Source organism: Castor canadensis, chromosome 1 (genome assembly GCF_047511655.1).
Source record: "Castor canadensis chromosome 1, mCasCan1.hap1v2, whole genome shotgun sequence".
NCBI lineage: Eukaryota > Metazoa > Chordata > Mammalia > Rodentia > Castoridae > Castor > Castor canadensis.
This window is the reverse complement of record NC_133386.1, coordinates 194,800,714-194,814,951: the sequence shown is the minus strand read 5'-3', so window position 1 is coordinate 194,814,951 and position 14,238 is coordinate 194,800,714. Positions and strand designations below refer to the sequence as shown.

The 14,238-nt window shown below is 35.1% G+C and overlaps 1 protein-coding gene and 1 pseudogene across 1 annotated transcript; both read left to right on the top strand.

Annotated features, from left to right (window-relative positions):
* LOC109678755 (olfactory receptor 5B3-like) overlaps nt 1-5,668 on the top strand; it is a 49,671-nt pseudogene extending 44,003 nt beyond the window's left edge.
* Nucleotides 5,669-11,061: 5,393 nt separating this feature from the next.
* On the top strand, nt 11,062-12,009 carry LOC109678756 (olfactory receptor 5B17-like). Its single transcript, XM_020154211.2, has one exon. It carries the CDS (start codon nt 11,065-11,067, stop codon nt 12,007-12,009), a length of 945 nt encoding a protein of 314 aa, XP_020009800.2. The 5' UTR covers nt 11,062-11,064.
* The last annotated feature ends 2,229 nt before the right edge of the window (nt 12,010-14,238 follow it).

Sequence of the window (14,238 nt, the reverse complement as noted above, 5' to 3'; positions counted from 1 at the left end):
GGTATATGTAACAAACCTATAGCCAACATCATACTTAATGGGGAAAAACTGAAACAATTTCCCCTGAAGTCAGGAGTAAGACAAGGATGCCCACTCTCCCCACTCCTGTTCAACATAATCCTGGAATTCCTAGCCAGGCAATAAAGCAAGAAGAAGAAATAAAAGTTACACAAATAAGTAAAGAAATAGTCAAAGCATTTATATTTGCAGGCGACATGATTCTATACCTCAAAGACCCAAAAAACTCCACCCCAAAACTCCTAGACACCATAAACAGCTTCAGCAATGCAGCAGGATACAAAATCAACTTACAAAAATCAGTAGTCTGTCTATATAACAACAATGAACAAATTGAGAAAGAATATAGGAAAACAATTCCATTTACGATAGCCTCAAAAAAAATTCAGATACCCAGGAATAAATTTCACAAAGCATGTAAATGACCTCTCCAAGGAGAACTATAAACCACTGAAGAAAGAGATCAAGGAAGAATTCAGAAGGTAGAGAGATCTGTGCTCATGGATGGGCAGAATATAGTAAAAGTGGCTATACTAACAAAAGCAGTCTACATGTTCAATGCAATTCCCATCAAAATTCCAAAGACATTTATCACAGATTGAAAAATCTACCCTACAATGCATTTGGAAACACAAAGACAGTGAATAGCCAAGGCAATACTGAGCAAAAAAAACAATGCTGGAGATATCACAATACCCAACTTCAAACTATACTACAGACCCATAGCAATAAAAACAGCATAGTACTAGCACAAAAACAAACATGAAGACCAGTGGAACAGAACAGAGAACCTGGATATGAATCTTTACAGCTATGCCTACCTTATTTTTGACAAAAGTGCCAAAAACATATGATGGAGAAAAGACAGCCTCTTCAATAAATATTGCTGGGAAAAGTGGTTATCTACCTACAGAAAACTGAAACTAAATCCATGTCTATCACCCTGTACTAGTATCAACTCAAAGTGGATTAAGGCCCTTAATATAAGACCAGAATCTTGCAGTTAATACACGAAAGAGCAGGGAATACTGTGGAAGCATTAGGTATAATCAAGGAATCCCTCTGGAGAACTCCAGCAGCTCAGCAACTAAAAGAAAGAATGGATAGCTGGAACTATATGAAATTTAAAAGCTTCTGCATAACAAAAGAAATAGTCTCTAAATTGAAAAGACCACCCACAGAGTGGATGGCTATACATCAGACAAAGAACTGATAACCAGAATACACAGGGAGCTCAAAAAACTAAGCTCCCCAAAATTTGATGAACCAGTAAAGAAGTGGGCCACTGAACTAAACAGAACTTTTTCAAAGGACAAAGTCCAAATGGCCGAAAAACACATGAAAAAATGTTCACCATTCCTAGCCATAAAGAACATGCCAATCAGAGCCACACTAAGATTCCACCTCACTTCTTTAGAATAGCTAGCATCAAGAACACCACCAACAACAAATGTTGGCAAGGATGCAGGGGAAAAAGGAACCTTCACACACTGCTGGTGGGAATGTAAGCTAGTACAACCACTTTGGAAAACAATATGGAGGCTTCTTACAAAACTAAACATAGATCTGCCATATGATCCAGCGATACCACTCCTAGGGATATACCCAAAAGAAATGAGACTCAGGTTATTCCAAAGGCACCAGCACACCCATGTTTATTACAGCACTATTCACAATAGTCAAGCTATAGAAAAAGCTAAGATGTCCCACTACTGATGAATGGATTACTCAGCCACAAAGAAGAATGAAATTTTGTCATTTGCAAGTAAATTGATGGGACTGGAGAACATCATCTTAAGTGAAGTTAGCCAGGCTCAGAGGGCCAAAAATCAGATGTTCTCCTTCATATGCAGATTATAAACCTAAAACAAATGCAGTAATATTATTGGATGGTCACACACTCAGGAGAGAACGCACATGGGAGGAATAGGGGAAGAAAATCTAAAACTTGAATGTGGTTGATGTGCTCACTGTAGAGGAGCTAATATAGTAATCTTAAACTGGCAGAGGCCACTGTGGGAAGGGCACCAGGAAGTAGTGAAGGGGTCTAGCAGAAATTAATCAATGTGGGTTGCAAAACACAAGTGCATGGAATCATCCCTAGGAATCTATCTGTATAGCTGTCTTTACCTCAGTAGCAAAAATGCTATGTCTTTCTTGTCATCTCTTATGTTTTCTCTTCAACAAAATCCGAGAAGAGGGTGGAACAGGTTCTGCCAGGAAGCTATTGGAGGAGAGGGCTGGAGTAGGGGGGAGGTGATTCAGACAGTGTATACAAATGTAAGTAAATGTAAAAATGATAAAATAAAATAAAAGGAACAAAATAAAGAAAAAAACCCTTCACAAAAATGGACTGATGGAGTGGCTTGAGGTATAGGCCCTGAATTCAAATCCTAAATAAATAAAAAAATTAAATTTAAAAATAAATAAATATATATATGCTTACCTGGAGAAAAATGTTATCATTTAAATTGTGTAGATGAAAAAAATGACACATAGAAAAGCTAATTAATTTGACCTACAGTTTCTGGATGGAAAGTTTGAATTATGAGTTACATGCCAATCTTCATGCCCTACAATCTCACTTAAGAACTAGAAACATTTTTGCAATAAACATAGTGTATCTATTCAACATGCTGATTTCATTCCTTTAGGTATATACCCAATAATAAGAATACTGGATCACATTGTAGTTCTGTGTTTAATTTTTCAAAGAACCTCCATATTCTCTGTAATGGTTGTACTAATTTATATCCCACCAACAGTGTGTAACATTTCCTGTACATCCTCACCAGCATTTGTTACCTTTAGTCTTTTATATAATAGCCAGTCTTACTGGGGTCAGGTGATATCACTTTGTGGTTTCAAGGAGCATCTCCTTGATAGCAACGATGTTCAACATTGTTCATATGACTGTTGGCCATTTATGTGTCTTCTTTTGAAAAGTGTCTACTAAGGTCTTTCTTGTTTTAATTATATTATTTGATGTTTTGTTGCTTAATTCAAACTCTTTGTATATTCTAAATAAAAACCACCTTGTCAGATTAATAGTTTGTGAGTATTTCCTCCCTTTCTATGCGTTGGCTGTTTTTGGAGTCGACCTATGTGTTTATTAATAAATTAATGGATGTAAAAATGTGTTATATAGTCACATTGCTTTATGACAAGGATGCTTTATGAGACATGTGTCATAAGGTGATTTCATCATCGTGTAATCATAGAGTGTACTTATAGAAATTAAGATGCTATAAACCAATCACTTGTTCAGCCTCTTGATGGTATCAAGATACACAGCAATCATGAGATATATGAGGCTGCTGCTGGCATAACATGGTGTAGTGTTTACAGTTAAAGATGTTTTAAAAATTCAAAGGAATACACAAACAGTAATGAAAATATCAAAAAGTAAGCCAGTGAGTCACTTACTGTCACTACCAAGCATTAAGTACTGTACATTATTGTATGAGTAACATTTTTATTGACTGCAAGCACAATAGGTTTGCTTACACCAACAGCATCACAAACACGAGTAATACGCTTCATGATAATGTTATGAAAGCTACAGCTTCTCGAGGCAACAAGAAATATTCCCATCTATTATACTCTTATTGACCACTATTCTATATTCCACTGTTGTCAACTGAAATGAAATATGACTGCATATACATAATAAAATATTATTCAGCAATAAAAAGAATGAAACACTCATTTGCAGCAACAAGAATGAACTTGAAGGATGTAATGTCAATGGAAGTAAACCAGGCACACAGAGAAAAAATGCTACATGGTTTTACCATGTATGTAATGTATAAAACCTGATCTCATAGAATTAAAGAGTAGATTGCATTTCCCAGATGTTGGAGAGGTTAAAGAGGACAGAGATATGGGGAAAGACTATTGAAAGAGTAGAAAGTCCCAGTTAATAAGAATAGCTTTTGGTGAACTATTACATAGAATGGTGCTTATAGTTAATCTTATATCAGATTATTCAAAATATCTAGAACTGAAAATATTGAGTGTTCTCACTATGAAGAAATGATAAATCTTTAAGATGATGGATAAACAAAACACACTGATTTGATTACCCCATGATGTATACATATATTGACCCATCATTCTATCACTCATAGGTATTTACAATTAAGTATCAATTAGATAAAAAAATCTGGAAGTGAGGGAAAAATAAGTATTTATTAATTGCTAACAAAATATGTAAAATTAAAACTGAGAAGTCTTGGCAATAAAATATATACTAACAATTTTTAAGTCATTTAATAGATAGAATAAACATTAGATGACCCAAAATCAAATTTAGAATTAGAATATACAAGTTGGAACTTAAAATTACTGAAAACACAGCTTAGAGAGAATAATAATGGGAAACATGAAGGTAAGTTTACCTGACAGGATGGACTGAAAAACTCCTACACATTGTTGTATGAACTCCATAAAAAAAAGAATGGAAGAAAATTAGCATTCAAATATTAAATGGCTGAAAATTTGCCAAATTAAAGACATTTTCATCCCAGAGTTCCCATCAGCTTCCTTCCTTTCTCTTAATTCTTTTATTTTCTTCTCCTCTGTGTACTTTCAAATAGGCAGTTTTCTAACTAGCTATTTCTTTGTTCTTCTTGCTATATTCTGCTATTGATGCCCTCAATCACAATTTTTCATTTTGCTGTACAGCTTCTGTTTGGTTCTTTTGATTTAATTCAGTCTGTTGAGTTTCTCTTTTTATAGTATTGAATCATTCTCTGTATTTTTCCTCAAGCTCATTGAATTTTCTTAAAACAGCTATTTTGAATTCTACACCTAAGTTTGCTGATTTCACTTACTAAGTACAGTGGTTTTCAGGACCTTATTTTGTCTGTTAAGCAAAGTCATGACTCTCTAAGAGTTCTCGATACTTGCTGATATACAATGTTATCTGTGCATTGAACAACTGGCTATTTATTCCAGTCTTTATAATTTGACTTGGTACCTGTTCTTTTAGAAATTCTAAGTGATCTGCTTCTTTTCTAGAGACTATGTACACTTCCACTATTTTAGCACTAGATGGCACCTTAATTCCAAGCTTGCCTTGAGTCCACCTACAGTGTGTTCTCACTGTTGCAGCACTAAAGGTTACCCGAAGCCCACATTTGCTCCAAATCTGCAGTTTAGTGTACTATTCCAAATTAGCAATAGGACTGCTTAAAAATGGGAAACATCTCTAATATCCTCTACCTAGACATAGGTCAGAGGTTAGTGTCTAGGTACTGCAGGATTCTGCCCAGCCTTGCTCTTCACCATGGAAAGAATGAATGAACCCAGGCTCTATGCAAAGACTTGGTTCCCAAGTCTTTTCTTTCCCCGAACAGATAATTACTCCCTCTCTTCAGCAGATAAGTATTGCATAGGACTGAGAAAGAATGAGGTGTGCAATGCCCTGCCAGTGGGAGGATTTTCTTCAGATCCAGTGGCCCTGTGCACCAGTGGCAGCCAGCAGCAGCAGCAGTGGACAACAGGAGGCTCAACCCCAGGCCCAGGACTGATGCATACCAGTGGAGGACGGCAACATTGTGTGGTAGCAGTGCATGTGAGAGGGACTGGCACCATTTCTCATGGGGACAAGAGCCCTATCAAAAAGACAAGAGAAAACAAGTGTTGATGAGGGTATAGAGAAAAGAGGAATCCTTTTATTTTTGTAATCTTTGTATTACTTCAATAAAATAAAAGTTGCCATAAGTAGTAGAGCAAGGGAGGAAATTGAAAGATGTAGACCAAGGGACAAAAACTTTACAGATACGTGAGACGAACAATTCCAGAGATCTAATACACAATGTGAAGACTGCAATTAACAATATTGTACTTGGGATTTTTGCTAACAAAGTAGATTTTAGTAGATTTTTAGATTGAATGTTATACAAGAAAAAAATTAAAATGTGAGACAATGTATATGTCCATTTGCTTGACTATACTAACCCTTTGCTACGTATATGTATATCAAAACATTACAATTGTCCTGATATCAAAGGTAGAATAGGACTTCATATGTACAGAAAATTTAAGTCAATATCCCTGGTGATGCAAAAATCCTTAATGAAATACAAACAAACTGCAGGAAAATCTATTTAAAGGATCATTCACCAAATGGCATCCATCCCAGAGATATAAGGATGGTTCAATGCACTCAAATTAACAAATATAATACTCCACAGTAACAATGGACAAAACTACACAATCTGTCATTACAGGAGAGGTAGGAAAAGCATATAACAAAATGACCATTGATAAAACTCTCAACACTAAAATGATTGTACCTCAATATGATAAAGACCATATAAAAAAAAGCCATTAAGTTTACCACAGTTGAGGTAAAACCTGAAAGTGTTTCTTCTAAGATCAGAAACAAGAAGAGATGGTAAGAATACCCAATCTTATCACTTCTATTCAACATAGAACATAACACTGGAAGTTCTAGTCAGATAAACTAGGCAACAAAAATAAATGAAAGGCCTCCACATCAGAAGGAAAGAAGCAAATGTTCTTCCTTTGCTGACTTTAAAGTAATTAGACGGTCCACACATGGGATGATCACATTCTTGCAGCTTCAAGAATTAAGACTGTTAATACTTTTTCACAACATGCACTGGCCAGCACAGCATAAGGAATGTCAAGGGACTGTGCATAGAGGACTAACAGTCCTGCCTGCAGGAGGATAATTGAGAGGGCAAAAAGAAGCCCATTTGTCTATGGATATCAACAAAAAATTTTAGTTGACTTATCAGGGTTAGAGTAGATTTAAATCCTTATCTCCCTGACAATTGGATTCTTTGTAAAATGAGGAAAGGAAAAAAAAGGATATTATTTGTCAATTTCTAAAATTTCTAGTAGTCAAATGTTTAATCATAACACCTTGAAGAATAAAAATGATAGAAGGAAAATCTAAAAATCATGGCAGATAGAAGACAAAATAAAATCTTGCTGGTGCAGTGGCTCACACCCATCATCCCAGCTATGTGGGATATGTAAATAGGAGGACCATCATCCAGGCCAGCCCATGTATAAATGGGACCCAATTAGAAAAATAATTAAAACAGAATGGCTGGGGGCATGGCCCATGTGGTAACAAGTCTGCCTTGCAAGTGCAAGGCCCTGAGTTCAAATCCAAATGCCGTCAAAAAAAGAAAACAAAATTTTAAATATATATTTTAATATCAATAATCACAATGTAAATGAATTAAGCAATCCACTCCTGAATATACAAATTGTACAATACTAAAAGTGAGAGAAAATATGACCATGGTTATTGAAAATGCACTGGTATGCTTTTCGCCCTAGTGCCCTGCTCCTGCACACAGTTTAATGGCTTCTTACCTAGATAGGTAGAATGCAAAGACATGATGGACCTCAGAGGGAGATTCCCCTGAGAGCTCCATAAAATTTACCTGCTTCCCACTTACCAGACTCTAAAATCCCACAGTGACCCAACATGACATCATTTGAAATAGACAGGTCTAAACATCGTCCATGGTCAGCATTTATTGAAGTGAATGCTAATGATTTCTGATATGGTAGCATGTCCCCAAACTAAGCATTTGTAGTGAATCTTCAACCACAGGTAGGGGAAATGCCGTAAGATAAAAATTGTATTGGTCCATGTTAAAAGGATAATCTCTTTCTAAGATGTTATGTACTATCTTCATTTGCAATATACAGGCACAATTCTGTAATGTATGTGGGAGAGTACATTTTATCACTTTTAAATCACAAATAAGGAAACTGAGCCCAACAGAAGGCAAATAATTCTGGGTACATGAATAAATATATAATAGGTACAATACAAAAAACCAGGCTTCTTAACAACGTATTTATGATGTTATTTCTCTTTAAGATCCTTTTGACCAGTACCTATGAGAAAGAGAGAGATACTCCAAGACTATTTATTTATTCTTCCAGGAATGAATCTTATTTCAGATGTACAATTTCAGATTTCCTTCCCCTTCTCTTCAAGGTGCAAGGTATGATTCCATACTAAATATTTTTAGTGAAAAATGTAATGCATGAAGATGCTATGAAGCAGCTTCTACTACATCTACTGTTTTTTAAGCCAAGATCAACCTGAACACTTTATCTCAAACCTTGGCACAGGTGTAGGATTCAAATGAAAAAAAATTATTCAGCACATAGCTACAGTCAGTAAAATTTATGAAATTGTGTATAGTAAGAGCAATACCTATGGTAGATGCTACTCTGATTGAACAGGAAGCAAGTTCATACTTTTTAAGTAAGTTGTCCTATCATTAAGGGGTAGATCACCAAAACAAAGTGAAATGACACATTTTTAAACTCCAGAAGATTCATCCTAAAACTACCTAGATCCAAACTCCTTTTCTGTATAATTTCCCCAATTTTATGCTTTCATTATTTGTTCATATAGAAAATCTGACATGCAGTGATTAAAGGCATATTCAATGGAATCACTTAGACATGAGGTTATATCTTGAATATCTTCTACTAGGTGTGAGAATAATATTGCCTTCTAAAGTCTTCCAGTTTCATTAACACTAAATAAATAAATAAATAAAATAAAATGTGTGATAGTGTGTGTGCCTCCACACTCTATCTTCACCCCCACTGCTACCTATCTGTATCTACATTTTATCTAGCATTTATCAACTTATCGTGTATGCATCTATCTACCTATGAAAAAATGTACACATGTGGTAAGTTTATTCTGTTACAAAATTTAGTAGATTCGTTTTAGAAGATGATTTCAGGTATGTGAACTAGGGCAATTTTGAGTCTCTTTCTGCATCTCTTTTACAAAGAAGCAATTAAGAAAATGGACATGTGATTTGCAAAGATGTCTTGGTTTCAACAGCCTTTAATGAAGAAATAATTTACCTATTATATGTTTTTATATTCACTGTTGTAGCCCAAAAATACACATTTTATTTGCTAACTTATGAATGTGTTGCTTTACATAGTAGAAGGGACTGTACACATATGATTAAGTTGAAGATTTAAAGATGATAAACTTACCTAGATTATATGAATAGACCCACTGGGAACATATCAGTAATCAGAGTTAGGAAATGCATACACATAGAGAGAGACACACAATGTAATTATAACCTGCATAATCATGTGGGTAAGGTGTTGAAATTGACAAACATAAATAATTTGAGATCTCAATGTATAAAATAATATTTTAGGGACCAGGAAGAAGACAACAGTGGCTATGAAAGGTGGATGTCTTTCTCAAGGCTCCAGATAAAAAGGGTTTAAAACATTATGTTTGCTCACTAACTGTTCCAAAGACTAGTGCCAAGCCCCCATGCCATGGAATTTCATCCTCCAATATCTTTGATCCATATACATGTTGCTATCAATGGCAGTGAGAATGAGTCTAAGAAGGGGGGATTTTCAACTCTAAGTAAAATATGAATCTAAAGTAAGATATTAAAGAAAAGGGATCTTGAAGATCCCTGTTTTCTCATGCAAAATGGCTGTCATAGCCACTCCTCTGGAATGCCACAGTGGAGTCACTCACAAATAAGCTAATGGCAGATACAGTGGGGTAAATGCATCATTAGAGACATGTACAGCAAATAAAACCAATTCTGAGACAAAAGCACACCCCTGCATGTAAAACCTAGGGCTGGAAAAGGTCCATTTGCACTCAGATTTAGAAGCTCTTCTCTTTGCTACCTTGGAGACAAGGGCCCTAAGTTAAGTTTTCTGAACCTCATTTTCTTCTCATGTTGGAGAAGAATAATAGAGTGAGAAATGCTGGAGGAAATAAAAGGTCTGAGTGGGTATAATCTATAGGAAAAGGTTATAAGTCATAAAAATCAAACCCACCCACCTGTATGTTGCTACCTATCTTTCCTGAACCAGCATGGAAAATGTCATTCTATACGACTATTCTGTATAGTATTTGAGTTCACACTCACTAGAAGTGTGCTTATCACTCAAGTGAGATATTTTCATGCATTTTATCATCTAAATCTTACAATAATTCCTTAACATTCATTTCACTGATGGGTAAAATAAGGCTCAAAGAACTAAATTTAAAGCCCATGGTAGTAAAGAACAGAGCTTCTATACGTGAATGCAAATAGACTTTTTCCCAGATCCCTAAGTTTTACACACAATGGTACACTTTTCATTCAGAATTTGTTTTGTTTGCTACATTTCTCTCTAATGATGAATTTATCCCACTGCATCTAATATCAACTTATTTGTGAGTTGTTGTACTGTGCAAATCCATGCATTAGGCTTACTACAATGGAGACAATGATTAAATACAGATTGAATAAAATTAAAATCAATTCACTGTAAAGAAATGGCAAATATTTGAGTCAACAGATATGTTTAACCTAATTTAAACATTTCAGAATATATGTACATGTAGAAATGTCATGTTACCCACTAATATGTTAACAGTTTCTCTGTTTTTATGTATCACTTAAAATAAATTTAAATTTTAAAATTTGTTAACAGCATTTAGGTTTGAAACCACCCTGAGTGTACAACTTGAATCTGTCTTTTAAAACCTGTGTGACCTTGTATAAATTATTTAACCTCTTTGTTACCAAATTACATCATATAGAAAGCAGTGTAATTACTAATCAACCTAATAAACTTGATGAGAAAATTAAGTGCACACACACGCACACACACTGTGAGAAATACAGAAATGTAACCTATTAGAAACAAAAACTCTTACACAGGAGATGGACTTATACTATGCATATGATCTTGGGCAATTTACTGGCCTTTCCTGCAACTTAGCTTGCTCAGACACAAAATGAAGGAGTTAAGAAGGTGATCAACAAGGACACTATTTCTTTAAATGTCTGACACTGTACAGATAGCTTGTACAGCAAATTGCATTGCTGTCATGTGCTTTAAATATGAAGAATATTTTTAAATGCCTTATTATTATCATACAATATTGATTAGATATTTAATTTGTGTGCAACTGATTTGGGTTCATCAATGTGTTCTTTTACCTCTCTGTGTTACAGAGTATCTTGTAATTCTAAAATACCATCTATGGAGAACAATACAGAGGTGAATGAGTTCATTCTGCTAGGACTCACCAGTGTTCCACAACTACAAGTTCCTCTCTTTATAATGTTCACCCTCACCTACCTCATCACTGTGATAGGGAACCTAGGAATGATCATTTTAATTCTGCTGGACTCCCGTCTCCACACTCCCATGTACTTTTTCCTCAGTAACTTGTCTCTGGTGGACTTCTGCTACTCTTCAACAGTTACCCCAAAGGTTTTGTCTGGGTTGCTTTTAAGAGATAAGATCATCTCCTACAATGCATGTGCTACTCAGATGTTCTTTTTTGTACTCTTTGCAACTGTTGAAAGTTACCTCTTGACATCAATGGCCTATGACCGTTATGCAGCAGTGTGCAAACCTCTACATTACCCTACTATCATGACAACAAATGTGTGTGCTTGTCTGGCCAAATGTTCTTTCATCTTTGGTCTTCTGACTGCTGCTATTGACATTGCAGACACGTTCTGTCTCTCTTTCTGTGTGTCCAATGTGATCCATCACTTTTTCTGTGATATTCCAGCAGTCATGACTCTGACTTGTTCTGATAAACACATTAATGAGTTGATTCTTTTTCTTATTTCAAGCTTTAATATCTTTTTTGCACTCCTTGTTATCTTAATTTCTTACCAGTTCATATTTACCACAATTTTAAAGATGCACTCAACTGAGGGATACCAGAAGGCTTTATTCACCTGTGCATCACACCTCATTGCAGTGTCCATATTCTATGGGACCGTCATCATCATGTACCTACAGCCAAGTTCCAGTCACTCCATGGACACAGACAAAATTGCATCTGTGTTTTATACTATGATCATCCCCATGCTGAACCCTGTGGTCTACAGCCTGAGGAATAAGGAGGTCAAGAGTGCATTCAGGAAAGTTGTTGAGAAGACTAAATACTCTCTGGGTTTAATCTTTTAATTAAATATAATTCACAATAAGATACTTTGTCCTGTTTACATATATTCAATGTAATAAATTAAGTGTTTACGACCATATGGGAAGTTAAAACAAAACTTTGTCTAATATTATTAATTTATTTAGATGAGGAACAGTTCCAAACACAAAAAAAATAAAGAAAAACATGACAATAATTAATCTTATTTAATGATGACTATAGAATTTTTGTTGACACATTTTATCCAGGCACAAATAATTACAATAATTAAACAGATGAATATTTTTAGCTACTATGGAGTGATTTAGTATGGTTCTGAATATTTCTAAAAGATAGTCATATTAGAATAAATGTGGAAAAAGTCTTTTTTTCTCTTTTACAGTAGTGGGAGTTGAACTCAGGGACCTGCAATTGCTAGGAAGGTACTCTCCTTCTTGAGCTACTCCATCAGCTCTTTTTGTGTTGGTCATTTTTGAGCTAGGTTCTCACTTAATGCCTAGGCTGGCTTTACACTGCCATACTCCGGATCTCAACTTCCCAAGTAGCTAGGATTGAGGCATAAGCTACTGTGTCCAGAAAACAGTTATTATTTACCTTAACTTTGTGACTACTGACTGTTCACATTCTGTTTTTCCAAAATGCAGTTATATTAATCATAATGTCATTCTCTATTTTGGCAGTAGATGCTTTGAAAATTATTGCCTTTATTAACACTTCAGCTGAGCTAATATATCTGCCTTGTCACTCTCCTACTTATTCACTCCACCACCTTGATAATAATTCCTTACTGTTCCTGGGGAACTGTAAGCATGCCCCTACCTCAGAGTATTCCTGTACTCATTTCAAATTGCTGTTTAAATATTGCCCACTCCGTCATAGAGACCCTCCTTCCCTGCCCATGGACCTTCTCTCCTCAACCTGCTTCATCTTCATAGATGTGTTAACATTCACCTCTGGTATTTATTTGTTCACCTGTTAATCTGTCCCTCCATTTGAGTGGAACTTAATCTATTTTTGTCATTGGAAATAACAGTTATCTTCAAATTAAAAATACTTTTTAACATAAAGCAACTTCAAAAATTCCAAGTTACATGGGTGGAAGTAAGCTATAGAATCTCTGTGCATTTAAAATTGCATGCTCCTTAACATATGTTGCATGATTTCAACTTTTTCAGGAAATTAGCAGTCTCAAAAAATTCTCCCCCACTGGCACTGAACAATACTTTCTTCTCTGAAATTGTCCAAATACTTTTGTTTCACCCTTGCAGCTAAGAATTGACAAGTGTACAAAAAGACCAATCAGAACATCTCTCTCACTTCCAAAAAAATCAGATTTCAATTAAAAAATAACTGTACTCTTCTACACTGATTCGGTATTTATTCATTTTACTAAAAAATTTTATTCTATTTTTCTCATATCCTTAAACTTTTGCTGAAGTTAAAGTAACAGAATACTTTTGATATTTTTTCATTTGTCAGTTTTGTTTTTGATTCACTTCAACAGTAGTAATAGAGGACAATGAGTAAAAGAAGTTTAAGAGACTAGACCATGATCCAAGAAAAACAGTGAATAATTGGGTTTTATCCAGAGAAAAATCAGGATTCTTAGAACTATTTTCCATCACCAGGGAAATGAGGAAACTTCATAATGCAACTCATCAAGATATCAAAATTGAGCAATGTGTCTTTCATTATTGTCTTTTTTGAATGGGAATTTTTTTCTAATTATCCAGTCTGGTCCAATATTGTATAGTGAGTTTGGATGTAGAATGAAATAAGTTACTGGACCACAGGACTGCATGGAGAGTATGATCTAAACTCTTTGACATTAACCTTCTATTGTCATTAATTGCAAATTGGATTGTGTTCCTAGTGGAGGTAGACACTATGTTCATTATGTGAGAGGAAGTGTAAAATGGCATTGATGCTCGTGGTTATACAATGGAAAAGACAGGTGGCTTGTTTTCTAAATGATTACTTTTTTACTCCTGGGAACATAGATAGGCTCCATTTCTCAGTCTTCATGAAGTTGATTACAACCATGAGATTGTGTTCTTGTCAATGCAGTATAATTGGAAGTCATATATTCCACTTCCATGCCTGAACCATGAAACACTCCATGTCATCCTCTGTTTGCTGTTCTTTGTCACTAACTGCACAGAGATTATTCAGACCACAGGGGATAAAAGAATTGGGCTACTGAACCTCTGCGTGAGTTCTTATAGAATAAATGATTGAACAATATATAAATA